Consider the following 26900-nt stretch of genomic DNA (forward strand, 5'->3'; position numbering starts at 1 on the left):
TTAATTACTGATTTTGTATCCTCTTTTGAGGTTGGGGTTGCTTCCGGCCAACCACTGCGATTGTCAACACAAGTCAGCAAGTATCTTTTCACTTTCACCGGATTGATCATATCAATGAAGTCAAAAACTAGACACGGTTCACCCTCACCTCCTCCATATTCCAAATTGATCTACTAAACTACTATCGATGTGCAAAATGGCTATTTTCAAGTTAAATTTACAAACTTACAACAATTTAGTTATAACTTCTTACCCACTGGAATATTGTTAAAACTATTTTGTTGTACGGAGTCTGAATCCAAGAGTCTGAATCCACCCTCCCTTGCTCCTCCTTCTATTTCTGAAAAAGGGACTGTGTCAGTAATACTATCACTTTCAGAAACATCTAAGAAAAAGGTCAGCTAATAGTCAAGTACAGCAAGAGCAGGGGCGGAGGACAGGTCATGTTTGAGGTCAATGAAAGTCATTTCAGCCTATGTGGACCACTGGAGGGTGGTATTAGGGTAGGGGACCCCTTAGCGAAATCAGAAATAACTCAAACTCAACTAAACCCTTTATTTTATGTAACGTATTCAATATGGTGAAAGCTTCAAAGTATGCCTATATTTATATTGACACAAATACTAGAAAAATACTAATCTTATGGCGGTTGCTTTAGCAATAGTAATTTGAAATTTTACCACCCCTGGTGGCCACAATAACAAATCAAGTCAAGCTCATGTTGTAGAAAGTCGAAAGATGCGGACACGTTTGTTACTGAATACTTTCTATCAGACTTCTGTCATGGCGACTGTGTGTATGTAATAAGCAACTATAATTGTTTGATATGCTTAAATGTAATGTGTCGTTTTAGCTCCTCGTAGCCTACAGCCGGGGTGTCCAAAGTGCAGCCCCATAGCTATGTGCTTAACAGAAAACTTAAACAATAGAAAATGTGGTATTTGGGTGTCGGTGCAATGAGTGGCAGCTACGCCGTGTTTTATCATTGGACCTAAGTCTTTGGTTTTGTATGCGGGGCAAAGAGCAAGGGAACAATGTGGGACAGCCATTGTGTCCATCTTATATCATGCTAGTTGTAGCAAAGATAGGTCAACATGAGCAGCCACACCTTGAGTTCCAACATATATAAATATAAAGGAGTCAAAGGCCTCCTGGCAAGAACATGAGGCGAGTCGGGTGGCGGTACACACGGAAGCATCTCAGTCAGCCAGGGTTTTCACTGATAGAGCAGTTGGAGATGTCAGCCATTTCTGGTGTTTCAGGCTGTGGTATGAGCTCATGGAGGAGCCTTGGTAGTGGTGTCGCAGCTTGGTGGTTGAGCCGTCAGGTAACACCAGGAAGGTTCCTTCTGTGCGATATTGAATGTCAGGGTACAGTCTCTAAAGGAGGTCATTACCAATTAGGCAAGGTGTGTGCAGGTCAACCACGAAGGGGTGCTTCAACGAGAGTCCAGCAATCTGAGCCGGAAGAGGTTTGGTGACCGGTAACATTCTTGTGACCTCAGCGAAGCCTTCGACCTTCAAAAAGGAAGCACACAGTTTCTTTGGTACCTCTGCATTCAGAAATGAGTGGGTGGCACCAGTGTCAATCACAAACTGATAACATTGTCCGTTGACACTTATGTCCAGCAGGGGGCCTGTCTGTATTTCCTGCTGGGGCTTCTGCCTTGGGCGTCCTTTGCCATGCCTGTATGATGTTTTGGCTGAAATTGGGAGCCTGTCTCGTTCAGAGGAGTTAGGACATTTACGTTGCCAGTGACCCGGCTGGTCACAGATGGAACAGTTTTCACCCTGTCTTGGCCTTAAAGCCCCTTGTCCACCACCCGAGTCCAACCGTCTGGTCGCACGTCTGTTGAAGATTCTTTCCTCCACCTGCTGGGACTGAAAAGCAAGGTCACCCACTGCTGAATATACCCTAGCTGATCTTTGACCTTTTGGTTCTTTTAACTTTTCATCTTCAGCGATCTGTAATTTAAGTAGTTGTTTCCTTGTTACTCTACCACCAGCCTTGTTGTTTTCATCCTGCTCTGTCCAATTTTGCATGTGATGAATAAGATGTCCCTGCCATGTGTTGTTTTTGGCACCGTGTATATCAGGGTTAGCTTTGTCCAAAGTGCTTAGCCAAAGGTTCCCTCCCTGAGGTATAGGTGGGAAAGCAAGGTCAACAATGGCTTGCATGTCTGTGACGGCAAAATGCTTATATTGAAATTGTCCCCTAATAGCAGTGTTATGTGTCAAAAATGTCTGGTATGCACGCGCGAGGTTGCCATCTGCCGGAGGAAAATGGTCAGACGTGCAAAGGAAGGGGTTAAGAATTTGAGCCGATGGAGACATTTTAAGTTTTGGAGTTAGGTTCAATCTTAGAGAGGGCGTGATAGTACCTCTCTCGCTTGTAACTGGAGTAGGGGGCGTTGGCTTAGTCAAAGTCTGGGCGGGTCGTTTGAATAGTCTGGGGCATGCGCGACATGCGAAAGACCATCCCGTCCATTTTATCATATTCTTCTCTAACTTTCTTTTCTCTTCCGTCAAACTCTTAAATTCTCGAGCACATAAGTTCTGTAAGCCTTCTTTTAAACCGTTAGGTTCCTCGCCCTGTGCTCGAGTAATCTCCTTAACTACTTCACCTTGTCCCCCCCCCCTCCGTCTCTCCCCGCGGACTCCACCGTCACCAATAGCAACACACGCACACACAAGCGAGCGCGCACACACACACACACACACACACACACAATCACGCGTATGCTCTCAGCACACACACACACACACACACACACAAACACACAACCAGCAGCACACACACACACACAAGGAAAAAACTGCACGAAAGCTCTTTCTTTGCGTTTCACTTTACCATAAAACTTCCAGTTACTTTTCTTAATTTACCAAACGTTTGAGTTCACGACTTTTCGAGTATTGTAAACTCCCTCTTAACCATTTCAAGAAACGTTCTCTCTTTTTTTTTTTTTAAACTCTACTTTCTAATTTCATTGTCGACAACAGTACATTCATCACACTTTCTCCCCAACCGCCATCACATTCCTATCTGTCACACTCCGTGGCCATTGTGTCTTTGTCTCAGAATTTATCGTCCCAGACGAAGGGCCTCGAACCCGTTACTTCAGAATTTATCGTCCCAGACAAAGGGCCTCGAACCCGTTACTCGTTTAGGCCACGACCAATGACCCAGAGTGAGCTACACCCAACTATTAGTTTATTCGTCAATGAAACTGCCCGTCACGGTAGTCGAGACACAATGACGCGAGTTGACCACTTATTTACAACTTTGTATGTAATGGCGGACAAGGCAAAAATGCAATCAATCCATCAAAATGTCCACTCTGTGTCTGGGGTACAAACAGTGTTTGACTTACATACTTCAAGACAGACTCCTAAAGCAGATTTTAGAAAAAGGCTCTGCTTACCTTGTTTTATGTTTGGACAACAATTGAGTCTGTCCAGAAGAGTGCAAGAGGTGTCCAATTCTCAGCGTGTCGCACCGGACGAGCCCCCAAATTGTTGCGTTTGGACCAGTTGTTCCTCCCAGGGAATTCAAGTCGCTGGTCGCTCCCAAACTCTTTACGACACTTAAAGCTGAGTAGAAGAACCACCAGAGACAGAATAGGTATTTTGTAATATATTTGCAAAGCTTTGTAAATATACTGAGACCAGTCCAGCATAGAACATTCAATCGCGCAGCTAAGATGGTCTGCCCTCCAAAATGGAAACCCTCTATTCTATCAAGTCTCTCTCTCTCCCACCCTCGCAGTCTTGTCCCTCCAGCCCAAACACATGCCCATTGTCCTCCGCACCTGGACATAAGAATAGATAAGAAGAAGGAGTATCTCTCTTTCTTACATTCCATATTCAAGGTTAGCACACAGCATTTGCAGACAACCAAAAGACCACAATTGGAAGAAAAACACTAGCTGTTTTGTAATATGATTATGGAATAAAAAGAAGTAACACTTAAATTCGGATATATGTAAATATCTGCCGCCGACATTACCCAGATAGTTATTTCACATATATATATATATATTACCCAGTTATTCCACATTTATATATTACCCATATAGTCATTCCACATTTATATATTACCCATATAGTTAATCCACATTTAGATTTTACCCATATAGTTATTCCACATATAGATATCACCCTTATAATTATTTCACACTTAGATATTACCCATAGTTATTCCACATATAGATATCACCCTTATAGTTATTTCTCATTTAGATATTACCCATATAGTTATTCCACATTTAGATATTACCCAAATAGTTATTCTACATATAGCTATCATTTCACATTTAGATATTACCCATAGTTTTTCCACATTTAGATATTACCCATATAGTTATTCCACATTTAGATATTATCCATGTATATATTCCACATATAGATATTACCCATATAGTTATTCCACATATAGATATCACCCTTATAGTTATTTCACACTTAGATATTACCCATATAGTTATTCCACATATAGATATCACCCTTATAGTTATTTCACATTTAGATATTACCCATATAGTTATTCCACATTTAGATATAACCCATATAGGTATTCCACATATAGATATCACCCTTATAGTTATTTCACATTTAGATATTACCCATATAGTTTTTCCACATTTAGATATTACCCATATAGTTATTACACATTTAGATATTATCCATGTATATATTCCACATATAGATATTACCCATATAGTTATTCCACATATAGATATCACCCTTATAGTTATTTCACACTTAGATATTACCCATATAGTTATTCCACATATAGATATCACCCTTATAGTTATTTCACATTTAGATATTACCCATATAGTTATTCCACATTTAGATATAACCCATATAGGTATTCCACATATAGATATCACCCTTATAGTTATTTCACATTTAGATATTACCCATATAGTTTTTCCACATTTAGATATTACCCATATAGTTTTTCCACATTTAGATATTACCCATATAGTTATTACACATTTAGATATTATCCATGTATATATTCCACATATAGGTTTTTACCATCAAGTTATTCCACATATAGATATTACCCATACAGTTATTCCACATTTAGATATTACCCATGTATTTATTCCACAAAAAGATATTACCCATTAAGTTATTCCACATATAAATATTACCCATGTAGTTATTCCACATTTAGATATTACCCATATAGTTATTCCATATTTAGATATTACCCATAGTTATTTTACATATAATTACCCATATAGTTATTCCACATTTAGATATTACCCATATAGTTATTCCCCATACCGTGTCCAAGATGCAAACGTGTGATTTTCAAACCTCATCCAGGAATGTTTTGGAATGAAATATGCATTGTTTGAATAAATACGAGATTATTTATTGATTGTTTCATTGTTTTATTGAAACGTACACTCTGTGTAACAAAAATAGTTTGGTGTTATGAACCATATAAAAAAAAAAAAAATCACTTTTCGTTTGTACATATAGACAGTTCTCTAGAAAAATAATCATAAATTATTAATTAGATTTGTTCACAATCAAGCAAAGAGACTTATTCTTCTGCGTTCAAATCAAGCTCCTTGAAATACTGAGGAGGCAATCAGTAAATAATGTACAGTATGAGACATTGTCATACATTTTGGCGATTGCTGGAATAAACATTTCTTTAAATTAATCCTAATGTGGAAGCTGCGAAGCACAAATACATGATTTTAAATATTAATGGTTAGGTCAAAGTTTGATTTGGAAGACACTTCTAAGGAGAGGATTATTACAATTATTATTGATAGTCGTCGGCAACAAAAGGTGGATGGTTGATCAATAAGCAGAGTGAGATATCACTAAGCAGAGTGAGATATCAATAAGGCGGCAGGCTAACTTTCCTCATCCGAGTCGAATCCAAAGAGCGCGGAGCAGGTGTTGAGACTCTTGTGTTTGTCCAAGTCTTCCAGGCTGCTGAAGGACGACAAGCACTTGATGCATCGATGTCTAACCCGCTCTTTAGGCGTGCCCTGGCCCTGTGGGTGGGGCTGGTAGGACCTGGTTTTGGTGCACCAGGAGCTCTCCGCCGGAGCCGAGTGGTGCGTGTCTCTCCTCCTGCGCATGACCAGCAGAGACTCGTCCATGTAGCTGCTGGGCGGCGGGCGGATGAAAGGTTTCTTGCTGGACGGCGAGCACGAGTCCTCCCGGGGGCCGAAGGTCTTGATGATGAGCGGCTCCAGGACGTCGAGTTGGACCGCCTCGTCCAACAGAGTCCGCCTTTCCGGCTTCTTGGCGTTCAAGGGGTCCAAAACGGGTTTGGTGGTCGGGGACTTTTTAGGAGGCACCACATGAGTGCTGGGGGGCGCCGCAGGAGTGCTGTGAGGCGCCGCAGGAGTGCTGTGAGGCGAGGCGTCCCGGTCTTCCGGTCCTGTGTCCTCACAGCCGTTGACAGGCCTGTTCTGCGTGGCCTTCGGACAAGCCTCCTGGACAACTCTGCTGGGCTCCCCCACAAGTCCGAGGTGAGACCCGTCACCCGCGCGGTCCCACTTGAGGGTGTCCCTCGGCGCCGGTTTGTGCAGCCAGAGTTCCTCCACCCTCACCTTCTGCTTCCAAGGAGCCGCGATGTTCTCCCTCAGCAGTCGGTTGGCGTTGGAGTCCACGTCGGGCGCCGGAACGTAGTGCCTCCACTCGTGGTCCAGGAGACTGGGCAAGGTGAAGAACCGCTTGTCGCAGTTGGCGAAGACGCACTGGGGCAGAAAGGGATTGTGGGTAATGACGTGCTCCTTCAGCTGCTGCGGCGTGAGGAAGCGTGCGTCGCAGTGCGAGTGGTAGCAGAAGTGCGGCAGGGAAGGATCGTGGCGCCTCATGTGGTCTTTGTAGTGCTGCAGGATCCAAAGTTTCCTGGTGCACACGGGGACATAAACACAGTTAGATCTACATTAAGTCATACAAACTTAGATCTACATTAAGTTATATAAACAAAGTTAGATCAACGTTAGGTTATACAAACATAGTTAGATAAACAAAGTTATACAAAGTTAGATCAACATAAAGTTATATAGACAAGGTTATACAAACATAGTTATGTAATAAAGATAGTATATAAACATATTTATACAAACAAAGTTTTACAAACGGTTATATAAAAATTAAGTTAAATAAACAAAGTTATATAACATTGTTATCCAGTTATATAAACCGTTATACAAACATTACGTTGTATACAAGTTATACAAAGTTAAATAAACAAAGTCATATTAACAAAGTTATATAAACATATATATATATATACAAACAAAGTTATACAAACAGTTATATAAACATTAAGTTGAATACAACAAGTTATACAAAGTTGAATAAACAAAGTTGTATAAACATATTTGTTTCTACAAAGTTAGATAAACATTAAGTTATACAAACAGTTATACAAACATTAAGTTGTATACAACAAGTTATACAAAGTTGAATAAACAAAGTTGTATAAACATATTTGTTTATACAAAGTTAGATAAACATTAAGTTATACAAACAGTCATATAAACATTAAGTTATATAAACAAAGGTATACAAACAGTTATATAAATAAAGTTATACAAACAGTTATATAAATAAAGTTATACAAACAGTTATATAAATAAAGTTATACAAACAAAGTTATACAAGCATAGTTATATAAATAAAGTTATATAAACATATTTATACAAAGTTTTAAAAACAGTTATATAAACATTAAGGTGTATACAAAAAGTAATACAAAGTGAAATAAACATAGTTATATAAACAAAGTTATATAAACATATTTGTATAAACAAAGTTTTACAAACAGTCATATAAACATTAAGTTATATAAACAAAGTTAGACAAACAGTTATATAAATAAAGTTAGACAAACAGTTATATAAATAAAGTTATACAAGCATAGTTATATAAATAAAGTTATATAAACATATTTATACAAAGTTTTAAAAACAGTTATATAAACATTAAGGTGTATACAAAAAGTAATACAAAGTGAAATAAACAGTTATATAAACAAAGTTATATAAACATATTTGTATAAACAAAGTTTTACAAACAGTCATATAAACATTAAGTTATATAAACAAAGTTAGACAAACAGTTATATAAATAAAGTTAGACAAACAGTTATATAAATAAAGTTATACAAGCATAGTTATATAAATAAAGTTATATAAACATATTTATACAAAGTTTTAAAAACAGTTATATAAACATTAAGGTGTATACAAAAAGTAATACAAAGTGAAATAAACATAGTTATATAAACAAAGTTTTACAAACAGTCATATAAACATTAAGTTATATAAACAAAGTTATACAAACAGTTATATAAATAAAGTTATACAAACAGTTATATAAATAAAGTTATACAAACAGTTATATAAATAAAGTTATACAAACAAACAAAGTTATACAAGCATAGTTATATAAATAAAGTTATATAAACATATTTATACAAAGTTTTAAAAACAGTTATATAAACATTAAGGTGTATACAAAAAGTAATACAAAGTGAAATAAACAGTTATATAAACAAAGTTATATAAACATATTTGTATAAACAAAGTTTTACAAACAGTCATATAAACATTAAGTTATATAAACAGACAAACAGTTATATAAATAAAGTTATACAAGCATAGTTATATAAATAAAGTTATATAAACATATTTATACAAAGTTTTAAAAACAGTTATATAAACATTAAGGTGTATACAAAAAGTAATACAAAGTGAAATAAACAGTTATATAAACAAAGTTATATAAACATATTTGTATAAACAAAGTTTTACAAACAGTCATATAAACATTAAGTTATATAAACAAAGTTAGACAAACAGTTATATAAATAAAGTTAGACAAACAGTTATATAAATAAAGTTATACAAGCATAGTTATATAAATAAAGTTATATAAACATATTTATACAAAGTTTTAAAAACAGTTATATAAACATTAAGGTGTATACAAAAAGTAATACAAAGTGAAATAAACATAGTTATATAAACAAAGTTATATAAACATATTTGTATAAACAAAGTTTTACAAACAGTCATATAAACATTAAGTTATATAAACAAAGTTATACAAACAGTTATATAAATAAAGTTATACAAACAGTTATATAAATAAAGTTATACAAACATAAACAAAGTTATACAAGCATAGTTATATAAATAAAGTTATACAAACATATTTATACAAAGTTTTAAAAACAGTTATATAAACATTAAGCTGTATACAAAAAGTAATACAAAGTGAAATAAACAGTTATATAAAGTTAGATAAACATTAAGTTATACAGTTATATAAAAAAAGTTACATAAACAAAGTTATACAAACATATTTATATAAACAAAGTTTTACAAACAGTTATATAAACATTAAGTTGTATACAACAAGTTATACAAAGTTAAATAAACAAAGTTATATAAACACATTTGTATAAACAAAGTTTTACAAACAGTCATATAAACATTAAGTTATATAAACAAAGTTATACAAACAGTTATATAAATAAAGTTATACAAACAGTTATATAAATAAAGTTATACAAACATAAACAAAGTTATACAAGCATAGTTATATAAAGTTATATAAACATATTTATACAAAGTTTTAAAAACAGTTATATAAACATTAAGGTGTATACAAAAAGTAATACAAAGTGAAATAAACATAGTTGTATAAAGTTAGATAAACATTAAGTTATACAAACAGTTATATAAAAAAAGTTACATAAACAAAGTTATACAAACATATTTATACAAACAAAGTTTTACAAACAGTTATATAAGCATTAAGTTGTATACAACAAGTTATACAAAGTTAAATAAACAGTTATATAAACAAAGTTATATAAACATATTTGTATAAACAAAGTTTTACAAACGGTCATATAAACATTAAGTTATATAAACAAAGTTATACAAACAGTTATATAAATAAAGTTATACAAACAGTTATATAAATAAAGTTATACAAACATAAACAAAGTTATACAAGCATAGTTATATAAATAAAGTTATACAAACATATTTATACAAAGTTTTAAAAACAGTTATATAAACATTAAGGTGTATACAAAAAGTAATACAAAGTGAAATAAACATAGTTATATAAAGTTAGATAAACATTAAGTTATACAAACAGTTATATAAAAAAAGTTACATAAACAAAGTTATACAAACATATTTATATAAACAAAGTTTTACAAACAGTTATATAAACATTAAGTTGTATACAACAAGTTATACAAAGTTAAATAAACAAAGTTATATAAACACATTTGTATAAACAAAGTTTTACAAACAGTCATATAAACATTAAGTTATATAAACAAAGTTGTACAAACAGTTATATAAATAAAGTTATACAAACAGTTATATAAATAAAGTTATACAAACATAAACAAAGTTATACAAGCATAGTTATATAAAGTTATATAAACATATTTATACAAAGTTTTAAAAACAGTTATATAAACATTAAGGTGTATACAAAAAGTAATACAAAGTGAAATAAACAGTTGTATAAAGTTAGATAAACATTAAGTTATACAAACAGTTATATAAAAAAAAGTTACATAAACAAAGGTATACAAACATATTTATACAAACAAAGTTTTACAAACAGTTATATAAACATTAAGTTGTATACAACAAGTTTTACAAAGTTAAATAAACAGTTATATAAACAAAGTTATATAAACATATTTGTATAAACAAAGTTTTACAAACAGTCATATAAACATTAAGTTATATAAACAAAGTTATACAAACAGTTATATAAATAAAGTTATACAAACAGTTATATAAATAAAGTTATACAAACAAACAAAGTTTTACAAGCATAGTTATATAAATAAAGTTATATAAACATATTTATACAAAGTTTTAAAAACAGTTATATAAACATTAAGGTGTATACAAAAAGTAATACAAAGTGAAATAAACATAGTTATATAAAGTTAGATAAACATTAAGTTATACAAACAGTTATATAAAAAAAGTTACATAAACAAAGTTATACAAACATATTTATATAAACAAAGTTTTACAAACAGTTATATAAACATTAAGTTGTATACAACAAGTTATACAAAGTTAAATAAACAAAGTTATATAAACACATTTGTATAAACAAAGTTTTACAAACAGTCATATAAACATTAAGTTATATAAACAAAGTTATACAAACAGTTATATAAATAAAGTTATACAAACAGTTATATAAATAAAGTTATACAAACATAAACAAAGTTATACAAGCATAGTTATATAAAGTTATATAAACATATTTATACAAAGTTTTAAAAACAGTTATATAAACATTAAGGTGTATACAAAAAGTAATACAAAGTGAAATAAACAGTTGTATAAAGTTAGATAAACATTAAGTTATACAAACAGTTATATAAAAAAAAGTTACATAAACAAAGGTATACAAACATATTTATACAAACAAAGTTTTACAAACAGTTATATAAACATTAAGTTGTATACAACAAGTTTTACAAAGTTAAATAAACAGTTATATAAACAAAGTTATATAAACATATTTGTATAAACAAAGTTTTACAAACAGTCATATAAACATTAAGTTATATAAACAAAGTTATACAAACAGTTATATAAATAAAGTTATACAAACAGTTATATAAATAAAGTTATACAAACAAACAAAGTTTTACAAGCATAGTTATATAAATAAAGTTATATAAACATATTTATACAAAGTTTTAAAAACAGTTATATAAACATTAAGGTGTATACAAAAAGTAATACAAAGTGAAATAAACATAGTTATATAAAGTTAGATAAACATTAAGTTATACAAACAGTTATATAAAAAAAGTTACATAAACAAAGTTATACAAACATATTTATATAAACAAAGTTTTACAAACAGTTATATAAACATTAAGTTGTATACAACAAGTTATACAAAGTTAAATAAACAAAGTTATATAAACACATTTGTATAAACAAAGTTTTACAAACAGTCATATAAACATTAAGTTATATAAACAAAGTTATACAAACAGTTATATAAATAAAGTTATACAAACAGTTATATAAATAAAGTTATACAAACATAAACAAAGTTATACAAGCATAGTTATATAAAGTTATATAAACATATTTATACAAAGTTTTAAAAACAGTTATATAAACATTAAGGTGTATACAAAAAGTAATACAAAGTGAAATAAACAGTTGTATAAAGTTAGATAAACATTAAGTTATACAAACAGTTATATAAAAAAAAGTTACATAAACAAAGGTATACAAACATATTTATACAAACAAAGTTTTACAAACAGTTATATAAACATTAAGTTGTATACAACAAGTTTTACAAAGTTAAATAAACAGTTATATAAACAAAGTTATATAAACATATTTGTATAAACAAAGTTTTACAAACAGTCATATAAACATTAAGTTATATAAACAAAGTTATACAAACAGTTATATAAATAAAGTTATACAAACAGTTATATAAATAAAGTTATACAAACAAACAAAGTTTTACAAGCATAGTTATATAAATAAAGTTATATAAACATATTTATACAAAGTTTTAAAAACAGTTATATAAACATTAAGGTGTATACAAAAAGTAATACAAAGTGAAATAAACATAGTTATATAAAGTTAGATAAACATTAAGTTATACAAACAGTTATATAAAAAAGTTACATAAAGTTATCCAAACATATTTATATAAACAAAGTTTTACAAACAGTTATATAAACATTAAGTTATATAGACAAGGTTATACAAACATAGTTATGTAATAAAGGCATATAAACATATTTATACAAACAAAGTTTTACAAAGAGTTATATAAAAATTTAGTTAAATAAACAAAGTTGCATAAACATTAAGTTATACAAACAGTTATACAAACATTAAGTTGTATACAACAAGTTATACAAAGTTAAATACACAAAGTTGTATAAACATATTTGTATAAACAAAGTTTTACCAACAGTTATATAAACATTAGTCATATAAACAAAGTTATAAAAACAGTTACAGTATATAAACAAAGTTATATAAACAAGGTTATATAAAGTTATATAAACATATTTAAACAAAGTTTTACAAACAGTTATAAAAACATTAAGTTGTATAAAACAAGTTATACACAGTTAGATGAACATAAAGTTATATAAACAAAGTTGTATAAACATATTTATATAAAAGTTTTACAAACAGTTATATAAACAGTTATACAAACATTAAAAACAAAGTTATACAAACATAGTTATATAAATAGTTGTATAAACATACTTATACAAAGTTTTAAAAACAGTATTATAAACATTAAGGTGTATACAAGTTATACAAAGTTAGATAAACAGTTATATAAACAAAATTGTATAAATACATTTATATAAACAACATTTTACAAACAGTTATATAAACAAAGTTGTATAAATACATTTATATAAACAACATTTTACAAACAGTTATATAAAGTTATATAAACATTAAGTTGTATACACAGTTATACAAAGTTAGATAAACAGTTATACAAACAAAGTTATACAAACAGTTATACAAACATTAAGTTGTATACAACAAGTTGTACAAAGTTAGATAAACAGTTATATAAACAAAGTTATATAACCATATTTATATAATCAAAGTTTTTCAAACAGTTATATAAACAAAGTTAGATAATTATATAAACATTAAGTTGTATACACAGTTATACAAAGTTAGATAAACAAAGTTATATAAACAACGTTTTACAAACAGTTATATAAACAAAGTTTTACAAAAAGTTATACAAACAAAGTTACATAAACATTAAATTGTATACACAGTTATACAAAGTTAGATAAGCAAAGTTATACAAACCAAGTTATACAAACAAAGTTATATAAACAATGTTTTACAAACAGTTGTATACACAAAGTTAGATAAACAAAGTTGTATAAACAAAGTTATAGAAACAAAGTTTTACAAACAAAGTTGTATAAACAAAGTTTTAAACAGTTGTATAAACTATAAACTATACAATTATTTAAATAAACAGTGTTTACATAATATGCAAAGTTATATGGACATACAATTATATATCGTTATATAAGAATAAAGTTATTTTATACACAATTTTAGAAGAATAGTTATGTAAACAAATGTACATAAAATAGTTATATTAAGATACAATTATATACACAGTTATGTAAGAATACAATTGTATGAACAAAGTTATATAAGAATAAAGTTACATAAACAAATGTGTATAAACATACAATTATAAGTTATATAAGAATAAAGTTACATAAACAAATGTGTATGAACATACACTTATAAGTTATATAAGAATAAATTATAAACCTAAAGTTTTATAAAAATAAAGGACCTCTTAGGGACACAATGAATCAAAGTCCAATCAGGTACATTACTTTGATGTTTTTGGTTTGACATACTATCTTTACATACTGTATCTATGTACCATCTTTACATACAAACTTTACACATCTATGTAACCTGTATCCTTGCACTACTCCGGCAGATAAGACAAGCAGGACCCCCAGCCAGGGAAAGAACCACAGAGCCGAGGGTCCAAACATTGTTGACATGCGGATGGTAGAGGAAGAACCCCCTGAGCGGAGCAGTACCCCCCTGGCATGTGAGCATGCCGAAGATAGACCTGCCAGCCCCCCAGTAAACAGAAAAGAGGGAACCAGGAAGAAAGTGCACCATCAAGTGGCCTAGAGCAAGTGATGTGAAGACATGGCAGAAACTGGACTCAGACCTCAGTCTACAGCTGGAGCACTCGCTACGTGGTAAAGTGGATAAGAAACTAAACCGTCTTGGTGACATCCTGTACGAGGAGTGCAAAGCTAGATTCGGTAGTGTCACTAAGAAGCAGCACAATCTCCCCCAAAGAAAGGGCAGGAGGGAGACCGAGAGAAGGCCTGTAGGTATTATGGGACAAGGTGAGACAGAAGCTGGGCAGCATACGAAGAGCAGAACGTATTCGCAGACGCAGGAAAAGAAAGGAGAAAGAAAGAGCTAGCTTTATGAGGAATCCTTTCAAGCACGCCCGTCAGCTTCTGGAGGAGAAAAGAAGCGGGAAACTCGAAGGCACCAAGGAGGAGCTTGAGCAGTACATCGGGGGCCGATACAGAGACTCAAAGAGGAACGATCCGTTAGGTTCACCAGAATACCTCCCTCCTCCAGAAGTCAGCATCAGCTCCTGGGCCTAACGGAATCCCTACAAGCTTTACAATAACTGCCCCCAAGTGCTGAAATGCTTGTGGAAGCTAATGAGCACAGCATGGAAAAATCTACTCATTCCGTCGGAGTGGCAGAGAGCTGTGGCGGTGTTTATTCAGAAAGAACAGGAGTCCCAAATACATCAGTCAATTCAGGAGCATTACTCTGTTGAATGTCGAGGCAAAGATCTTCTTTGCAGTCATGGCCAAGAGACTAACATCTTACCTCACAGAGAATGGCTATATTGACACCAGCTGTCAGAAAGCAGGAGAACCAGGTTTTCCAGGATGCGTGGAGCATTCTTCAATGATTTGGGGACAGATCCAGAGGGCCAAACAGGAGAAGAGCGACCTCCACGTGGTGTGGCTTGACCTTGTGGCTTATGGTTCTGTCCCTCACAAACTCATCCAGTTTGCATTGGAGTTCTTCCACGTCCCTGTTTCCATCATTAACCTGGTGACCAGCTACTTCAGGGACTTCCAGATGTGTTTCAGCCTCCAGGATTTCACAACAGGATGGCAGCGTCAGGAAGTAGGCATCGCCATGGGGTGTTCCATCTCCCCAGTCCTCTGTCACAGCTTTCGAAATCATCCTCCACAGAGCCCGTCAGACCGTAGGAGGAATAAGGCTGCAGACAGGGCAGAGGCTTCCACCACTCCGACTACATGGATGATGTCACTGTGGTACTGCAAACAGCCCCATGCACGAGAAGGTGTCTGACGAGGCTGGATGAGCTAGTGACATGGGCACGTATGAAGATAAAACCCTCCAAGTCTCGAAGCCTCTCCTTGCGCAAAGGCACCAGGAACGACAATACCATCTTTGTTGCAGGAGGTGAGCAAATCCCTCTACTGGTCAACCAGTCCATCCAAAGCCTAAGGAGGCAGTACAATGCGGACCTGTCGGACAAGCAGGCAGGCAAGGCAGCACGGAAACAACTCTCAGAAGGTCGAGCGAGTATCAGCAAGAGCCAACTCCCCAGAAAGTACAAGTTGTGGTGCTACAACTTCCCACTGTACCAAAGGGTTATATGGCCACTGAAGATGTGCGTGATTCTATCCTCAACAGCCAACGGGTTGGACAGACTAGCCAACTCCTACATCCGAAAGTGGCTGGGCCTACCGCCTTGCTTCTCCGACACTGGCTTATTTGGGGCAACTTCGCTGCATCTGCCGATCCAGTCCATCACCCTGGGCTATCTATGTACCATCTTTACATATCTATGTACCAACTTTACATATCTATGTACCATCTTTACATACCATCTTTACATATCTATGTACCAACTTTACATATCTATGTACCATCTTTACATACCATCTTTACATATCTATGTACCAACTTTACATATCTATGTATCATCTTTACATACCATCTTTTTGTGCCATCTTTACATATCTATGTACCAACTTTACATATCTATGTACCATCTTTACATACCACCTTTTTGTGCCATCTTTACGTATCTATGTACAAAATTGACATATCTATGTACCATCTTTATATACCATCTTTACATGTCTATGTACCATCTTTACATACTATCTTTACAGACCATCTTTTTGTGTCATCTTTACATATTAATGTACCATCTTTTAAATACCATCTTTACATATCGATGTACCAACTTTACATATCTATGTACTATCTTTACATACCATCTTTTTGTGCCATCTTTACATATCTATGTACCATCTTGACAGACCATCTTTTTGTGCAATATTTACATATCTATGTACCAACTTTACATACCATCGTTTTGTGCCATCTTTACATATCTATGTACCAACTTTACATATCTATCAACAATCTTTACATACCACCTTTTTGTGCCATCTTTACATATTTATGTACAAACTTGACATATCTATGTACCATCTTTACATGTCTATGTACCATCTTTACATACCATCTTTACATGTCTATGTACTATCTTTACATACCATCTTTTTGTACCATCTTTACAGATCTATGTACCATCTTTTTGTGCCATCTTTACATATCGATGTACCATCTTTTAAATACCATCTTTACATATCGATGTACAAACTTTACATATCTATGTACCATCTTTACAGACCATCTTTTTGTGCCATCTTTACATATCTATGTACCAACTTTACATATCTATGTACTATCTTTACATACCATCTTTTTGTGCCATCTTTACTTATCTATGTACCAACTTTACATATTTATGTACTATCTTTACATACCATCTTTTTGTGCCATATTTACATATCTATGTACCATCTTGACAGACCATCTTTTTGTGCCACATTTACATATCTATGTACAAACTTTACATACCATCTTTTTGTGCCATCTTTACATATCTATGTACCAACTTTACATATCTATGTACCATCTTTACATAGCACCTTTTTGTGCCATCTTTACATATCTATGTACCATCTTGACAGACCATCTTTTTGTGCTATATTTACGTATCTATGTCCCAACTTTACATACCATCTTTTTGTGCCATCTTTACATATCTATGTACCAACTTTACATATCTATGTACCATCTTTACATACCACCTTTTTGTGCCATCTTTACATATCTATGTACCAACTTTACATATCTATGTACCATCTTTACATACCACCTTTTTGTGCCATATTTACATATCTATGTACCAACTTTACATATCTATGTACCATCTTTACATACCACCTTTTTGTGCCATCTTTACATATCTATGTACCATCTTGACAGACCATCTTTTTGTGCCATATTTACATATCTATGTCCCAACTTTACATACCATCTTTTTGTGCCATATTTACATATCTATGTCCCAACTTTACATACCATCTTTTTGTGCCATCTTTACATATCTACGTACCAACTTTACATATCTATGTACCATCTTTACATGCCACCTTTTTGTACCATCTTTACATATCTATGTACAAACTTGACACATCTACTGTATGTACCATCTTTAGATACCATGTTTACATGTCTATGTACAATCTTTACATACCATATTTTTGTACTATCTTTACAGACCATCTTTACATATCGATGTACCAACTTTACATATCTATGTACCATCTTTACATACCATCTTTTTGTACCATCTTTACATACCATCATTTTGTGCTATCTTTACATATCTATGTATCATCTTTAGACCATTTTTTGTGTGCCATATTTACATATCTATGTACTAACTTTACATATCTATGTACCATCTTTACATACTATCTTTTTGTACCATCTTTACATATCTATCTACCATCTTTACAGACCATAATTTTGTGCCATCTTTACATATCTATGTACCAACTTTACAGACCATCTTTTTATATCTATGTACCAACTTTACATATCTATGTACCATCTTTACATACCATCTCTTTGTACCATCTTTACAGACCATCTTTTTGTGCCATCTTTACATGTCTATGTACCAACTTTACATATCTATGTACCATCTTTACATACCATCTTTTTGTGCCATCTTTACATACCATGTTTTTGTGCCACCTTTACATATCTATGTGCCATCTTTACATATCTATGTACCATCTTTAAATATTTACATACCATGTTTTTGTGCCATCTTTACATATCTATGTACCATCTTTAAATATTTACATACCATGTTTTTGTGCCACCTTTACATATCTATGTGCCATCTTTACATATCTATGTACCATCTTTAAATATTTATGTACCATCTTTACCTACCAACTTTACATTTTTACATACCATTTTTCATATGATCTTTACATATATTTACGTACAATTTTAATGTACCATTTTTCATACAATCTTTACATATCTATGTACGATCTTTACATATTTTTAAATGCCATCTTTTTTACAATCCTTAAAACTTAACGTACGATCTTAATGTACCATCTTGAAGTATGATCTTAACGTACGATCTTCACATATCATCGTCACATGCCATCTTTTTTACAATCCTTACCGAGCTCTATGTACGATCTTAATGTACCATCTTTACATACCATTTGAATGTACTATCTTTACATATGATCTTAATGTACCATCTTTACATACCATCTTTTTGTCCCATCTTTACATTTTTCATACGATCTTTACATATCTTTACACACAACCTTTACGTACGATCTTTATGTACCATTTTTCACACAATCTTGACATATCTATGTACGATCTTAAATGCCCCTGAGACAACTTTTTTTGCAATGTGTTGTTGCCATTAAATTCTAAGTGAATGAAAAAAATGCAGTTTCTCAGTGTGAACATGAAATATGTTGTCTTTGCAGTCTATTCAATTGAATATAAGTTGAAACGGATTTGCAAATCATTGTATTCTCTTTTTATTTACACAACGTGCCAACTTCACTGGTTTTGGGTTTTGTACATGTGGACTCTTACCTGGGACAGAAGGCGCACTTGTGCTTGGCCCAAAGGAATACCTTATCCAGCACCTGGTCCTCGTGGAGGTGACATCTGATGGCGTGTCTGATCACAGTGGAGGTGACTTTAACGAAGACTCGATCGCAGGACAGAGAGGGACACAGGAGACACTTGAGGTCCACACTGTAGCCGTTTTCTCCTGCTGACTTGTCCTGTCCATGCGGTCCCTCCTCCTTCGTGGTCCCGTGTGGACTTGAGACCACCACCAGGCTGTCTTTGATGACGACCTGATCGTCTGTGAAGTTTAGTAGCGTCGCCACGTTGGCGTCGTCTTTCTTCAACTTCTTCATGAGCGAGCGAAAGTTGCGGATGATTCGAGCCTCCCGACCCAGGCCGGCATTTTCCACTTTCGCTAATCTCCGAACTTCCTTCTTCGTAACTTTCGGCGGCTTTTTGGGCGGCTTTTTTAGCGGATTTTCGAGTAACTTTTCGGGCAGCTTTTCGGGCAGCTTTTCAGGCAGCTTTTCAGGCAGCTTTTCAGGCGACTTTTCAGGCGGCTTTTCAGGCGGCTTTTCAGGCATCTTTTCAGGCGACTTTTTAGGCAGCTTTTCAGGCGACTTTTTAGGCAGCTTGTTGGCCATCCCATTGGTGGCTGGAGCTTCCTGGCTGTTGTTCTTGCACATTTCCTGGATGTGATCCCAGATGTGCTTCTTGGCCACTTGGTGGTGCTGGAAGAGCTTCTCACACAGGATGCAGATGCTGCTGGTCTTCAGGTGAGCAACAGCATGTCTGCAAACGTTCAAGCCTTTGTAGGTTTTCTTACAGGCGCCACAGTGGTACTTGATGTGCGCATATTTTTGACCTCGCTCAACCTTCTCCTTCCACGTAAGGCCTCCTTTCACCTGCAACAGAAGACAAGACATGAAACACGTATATTTACATTCACGAGAAACATGTATATTAACGTTCATGTGAAACACGTATGTATATTCACGTGAAACACGTATATTCACGTGAAACACGTATATTCACGTGAAATACGTATATTAACGTTCACGTGAAACACGTATATTCACATGAATAACGTTTATTTACGTTCACGTGAAACACGTATATTTACGTTCACGTGAAACACGTATATTTACGTTCACGTGAAACACGTATATTTATGCTCACGTGAAACACGTATATTTACGTTAACCTGAAACACGTATATTCACGTGAAACACGTATATTTAAGTTCACGTGAAACACGTATATTCACGTGAAACACGTATATTTACGTTCACGTGAAACACGTATATTTACGTTCACGTAAAACACGTATATTTACGTTCACGTGAAACACGTATATTTACGCTCACGTGAAACACGTATATTCACGTGAAACACGTATATTCACGTGAAACACGTATATTTACGTTCACGTGAAACACGTATATTTACATTCACGTGAAACACGTATATTTACGCTCACGTGAAACACGTATATTTACGCCCACGTGAAACACGTATATTCACATGAAACTCGTATATTTACGTGAAACTCGTACATTCACGTGAAACACGTATATTTACGCTCACGTGAAACACGTATATTTATGCTCACGTGAAACACGTATATTCACATGAAACTCGTATATTTACGTGAAACTCTTATATTCACGTGAAACACGTATATTTACGCTCACGTGAAACACGTATATTTACGCTCACGTGAAACACGTATATTTACGTGAAACACGTATATTTACGTTCACGTGAAACATTTATATTTACGTTCACGTGAAACACGTATATTTACGCTCACGTGAAACACGTATATTTATGTGAAACACGTATATTTACGTTCACGTGAAACACGTATATTCACATGAAACACAGATATTTACGTTCACGTGAAACACGTATATTTACGTGAAACACGCATATTTACGTGAAACACGCATATTTACGTGAAACACGCATATTTACGTGAAACACGCATATTTACGTGAAACACGCATATTTACGTGAAACACGCATATTTACGTGAAACACGCATATTTACGTGAAACACGTATATTTACGTGAAACACGCATATTTACGTGAAACACGCATATTTACGTGAAACACGTATATTTACGTGAAACACGTATATTTACGTGAAACACGTATATTTACGTGAAACACGTATATTTACGTGAAACACGTATATTTACGTGAAACACGTATATTTACGTGAAACACGTATATTTACGTGAAACACGTATATTTACGTGAAACACGTATATTTACGTGAAACACGTATATTTACGTGAAACACGTATATTTACGTGAAACACGTATATTTACGTGAAACACGTATATTTACGTGAAACACGTATATTTACGTGAAACACGTATATTTACGTGAAACACGTATATTTACGTGAAACACGTATATTTACGTGAAACACGTATATTTACGTGAAACACGTATATTTACGTGAAACACGTATATTTACGTGAAACACGTATATTTACGTGAAACACGTATATTTACGTGAAACACGTATATTTACGTGAAACACGTATATTTACGTTCACGTGAAACAGATATTTACGTGAAACACGTATATTTACGTGAAACACGTATATTTACGTGAAACACGCATATTTTTTATATTCAGTAACTCAGTTACCGTTAGTTACTACATGATGCGTTACGTTATTTTACGCTATTTTTTATGTAGTATCGGCTAGAAACAGAAGATCTGAGTGTGTTTTATTGGAGCGCTGCGGTGTCGTCCTTCTGTGTCACAAGGAAAAGAAAAGGCGTGCTTTGTGTGGGTGGGGGGGCTCCCAGACCGTAGTCGAAGAGCGCAGGGGAGACGTTCCTCCAGGGCCTATGTACTTCGGTGCTAACAACTTTCACTTTACCCGGCAGTGGGTCTTTACAGCTCCGCGGTTTGTTGCAACTTTGTGACTTTATTGGTGTCTTGCACCGTGCATGCAGCCATCCACCAAGCTACTAGCACCTGTACGCACTCCCTCACCTCTCTCGCCCACTCACTCACTGACGTCACCCACCTCACATGCTGTCATATCTTAAAGGGCCCCACACACACACACACACACACACACACACACACACACACACACACACACACACACACACACACACACACACACACACACACACACACACACACACACACACACACACACACACACACACGCTACTCTCATAACAACTAACAAAACAATCTCACTACTTTTCTTTTGTAGAGAACAAAGAAAAGAACATTTTAGTTAAATGTAAGTTGTGTCTTGGATCAAAGATCCCATCTACTTAAAGTTAAAGTGCCAATGATTGTCACACACACACTAGGTGTGGCGAAATTATTCTCTGCATTTGACCCATCACCCTTGATCACCCCCTGGGAGGTGAGGGGAGCAGTGAGCAGCAGCAGTGACCGCGCCCAGGTATACTGCCCAAAACAGCAATTCAAATCGGCTGAAACAGCTACAAAAGCAACATGCTTCGACGAAGCTAGTAAAGAGAGAAACAGACTCCGATGCTACTTCACCTCCACCTAAGGATTTTAACGGAGGGACTGCTAGCCAGGACAGCATTGATAGAGCCATTGCAGCGTATGTGCTAGAAGACATGCAGGCTATTTCTACAGTGGAGTCACCCGCTTTCAGGCAGCTAATTAGCATGATACTGGCGTCAAACAGCAAATGGCACGGAAAACATGTTCCAAGTACCTGGACAGTGACTACATAAACTTGGAAAGCGAGCTAAAGAAAACACTCCAAACTCTGCCTCTGTTCATCATTCATCATTGAAGGTACACTCTGTCAATTCTCTTATATACTCTTTCATTCTAAACTTTTTAAGTGTTTGATTATCACATCACTCTAAATGTATAGACAATGAAGTTTACAAACATAAAGAGGGATCCTAGTGGGCCAGGTCAATCTTTCCTTATCTCTAAACTAAAACTGGGGAATTGTGTAGAGTGTTCTGGGCTTCAGTACAGTGTTGATCTCCTGAATACATTTTATTTCCGAATTCCTTGAGAGAGAAAAAATGCCTGGTTAGGCTTTGTGTATGTCATGTGTGCCTTCCTTGGGTGAAGCCAGGTTTACAGCTATGTTGTTATTATGCTGTTTGTTACTTATGGTGGGTTAGGGTTAGAGTTAGGGTTATGTTGTAGCTATTTAAAATAGTTTTGTCAATTTGTTCTGGCCTGAAATAAATTGGCCCTTTGAAACATATCTTTGTCTTTGTGTGTTGTATGTAGACAGCATTGCTTTCTGAGTTCAATGATGCAAATGCATGTCAAGTTGATCAACAGATTGTATTATTCTCCAGTGCAATAACAGTACTGAAATGAAGGCTAAAAGGGCATTAATGGGAGTTTTAAAAAAAAAGTAACTAAATAGTTACTTTTCACAGTAACACATTACTTTTTGGTGTAAGTAACTGAGTTAGTAACTGAGTTACTTTTGAAATAAAGCAACTAGTAACTGTAACTAGTTACTGGTTTTCAGTAACTAACCCATCACTGTTTACGTTCATGTGAAACACGTATATTCACGTTCACGAGAAACACGTACATTCACGTTCATATATACATATATATATATATATATATATATATATATATATATATATATATATATATATATAGATACATATGTTCATATACAGTGTTGGGTTAGTTACTGAAAAACAGTACCGTATTTTCCGCACCATAAGGCGCCCTGGGTTATAAGCCGCATCTAACTGCGCTAAAGGAATGTCAAAAAAACAGTCAGATAGGTCAGTCAAACTTTAATAATATATTAAAAACCAGCGTGATGTGGGCGCGCACGGAGTCGTATATCAACATGGACGGAGCTGCGTGAAAAAAGCCACCCGGCCTCTTCGCGTAAACTTAAACTTACCTTAACCACTCGCTCATCTTTTCTTCATCCATCCCTTCGAGTTAGCTTTTATGATGACGCCGGCTGGAAAGGTCTCTTTTGGCAAGGTCTTCCTTTTGAATATCACCATGGGTGGAAGTTTCTGGCCATTAGCATGGCAAGCTAGAACCACAGTGAAGGATGACTTCTCATTCCCTGTGGTGCGAATATTCACCGTACGTGCTCCCGTTGTATCCACAGTGCGGTTCACAGGAATATCAAAAGTCAGTGGAACCTCGTCCATGTTGATAATGTTCTCTGGCCGGATCTTTTTTTCAGCTATCTTGTTTTTACAATATGCACGGAAAGTAGCCAGCTTTTCTTGAAAGTCTTTAGGCAGTTGCTGTGAAATAGTAATCCGTGTGCGGATGGAGAGATTGCGTCTTTTCATGAACCGGATCCCTGTCGCTTAGTAGGAGCCATTTTGTGGTCTTTACAGATGTAAACACACAAAGGAAATGAAACGTAATATTCGCGCGCTTCTTCTTCTTCTTCTACGCGGGCGGGTGGTTGCTTACAGTAGAAGAAGAAGCGCTTCCTGTTCTATGGGGGCGGGTGCTTACCTTGGCGGTTGCTTGCGTAGAAGAAGAAGCACTTCCTCTTCTACGGGGAAAAAAGATGGCGGCTGTTTACCGTAGTTGCGAGACCGAAACTTTATGAAAATGAATCTTAATATTAATCCATATATAAAGCGCACCGGGTTATAAGGCGCACTGTCAGCTTTTGAGAAAATTTGTGGTTTTTAGGTGCGCCTTATAGTGCGGAAAATACGGTAACTAGTTACAGTTACTAGTTACTTTATTTCAAAAGTAACTCAGTTACTAACTCAGTTACTTACACCAAAAAGTAATGCGTTACTGTGAAAAGTAACTATTTAGTTACTTCTTCTACTTTTTTTTTTTTAAAGCTCCCATTAATGCCCTTTTAGCCTTAATTTCAGTACTGTTATTGCACTGGAGAATAATACAATGTGTTGATCAACTTGACATGCATTTGTATCACTGAACTCTGCTAAGCAATGTGCTCTACATACAACACACAAAGACAAAGATATGTTTCAAAGGGCCAATTTATTTCAGGCCAGAACAAATTGACAAAACTATTTTAAATAGCTGCAACATAACATACATAAGTAACAAACAGCATAATAACACTAACACTAACCACGTTAAACCCAGATTCCGAACTAATAAAGGTCTTAACTCATTCTCTTTCTATGCCACTTCAATATGGAATGCACTCCCAACAGGTGTAAAAGAAAGGGCATCTCTATCCTCCTTCAAAACCGCACTAATGGAACACCTCCAGGCAACTACAACCCTAAACTAACACCCTCCCTTCCACATAATACCTCTTCGGGTTGTAAATAATCAAATGTAGACACTTTTTCTTATACTTTCTGATCTCTCTCTCTGTGTCCACTACTTGCTGTACATATCCTACCAAGTCAGTCCTACACTGTTCCAATGTCCATTTCTCTGATGATGCAATTGTTGATGACTGAAGTGTTGATACCAACCAAACCTAACCCCCCCTCCATATCCCACACCCGGGATTGTAAATAATGTAAATAATTCAATGTATATACCCTGATGATTATCTTGTGTGATGACTGTATTATGATGTTAGTATGTATTTGATAGTATATATCTGTAGCATGAATCAATTTAAGTGGACCCCGACTTAAACAAGTTAAAAAACTTATTTGGGTGTTACCATTTAGTGGTCAATTGTACGGAATCTACTAATAAAAGTTTCAATCAATCAATCGATCAACAACATAGCTGTAAAGCTGGCTTCACCTAAGGAAGGCACACGTGACATACACAGAGCCTAACCAGGCAGATTTGAATTGTTGTTTTAACTAAAATGTTCTTTTCTTTGTGCTCGACAAAAGAAAAGAAGTGAGAATATCTCATACTTGCCAACCCTCCCGAATTTCAGTGCCTCTCCCTGGGACAACCAGTCTCCAAATTTCTCCCGATTTCCAGCCGGACTTAAGGCACGCCCCCTCCCGGTCCGTGCGGATCTGAGTGGGGACAGCCTGTCGTCACGTCCGCTTGGCCAACCAAAAAGTAACCACAGAACACTACACCGTATAGTCGTATAGTGTTCTGTGGTTACTTTTTTGTTGGCCAACGGTTTACGTTGTATTGCGCACCCCCCTCCCCTCCTCTCCCCTTCCCTTCCCACACTCAGACACACAGTCACACACACACACACAGAGAGCGCAGAGGAAGAATCAGAAGCACGTCTCTGCTTCGCTGGAATAAAACACACTCAGATCCTCAGTTTCTAGCCGATACTACATAAAAAATAACGTAAAATAACGCAGTAACGCATCAT

The 26900-nt window shown here is 34.7% G+C and overlaps 1 protein-coding gene across 1 annotated transcript in view; it reads right to left on the reverse strand.

The window, feature by feature from the left end:
• Positions 1–5402: 5402 nt before the first annotated feature.
• Positions 5403–26900, reverse strand: part of LOC133613882 (uncharacterized) — a 74698-nt gene continuing 53200 nt past the window's right edge. Inside the window, exons 10-11 of the mRNA XM_061971756.2 lie at positions 19637–20520; positions 5403–6893 (exon numbers count right to left, since the gene is read on the reverse strand). Coding sequence (XP_061827740.2) covers positions 5885–6893; positions 19637–20520 — 1893 coding nt within the window. The 3' untranslated portion in view covers positions 5403–5884. The remainder of the gene's footprint in view (positions 6894–19636; positions 20521–26900) is intronic.

Source organism: Nerophis lumbriciformis, linkage group LG13 (assembly GCF_033978685.3).
Source record: "Nerophis lumbriciformis linkage group LG13, RoL_Nlum_v2.1, whole genome shotgun sequence".
Classification (NCBI taxonomy): Eukaryota; Metazoa; Chordata; class Actinopteri; order Syngnathiformes; family Syngnathidae; genus Nerophis; species Nerophis lumbriciformis.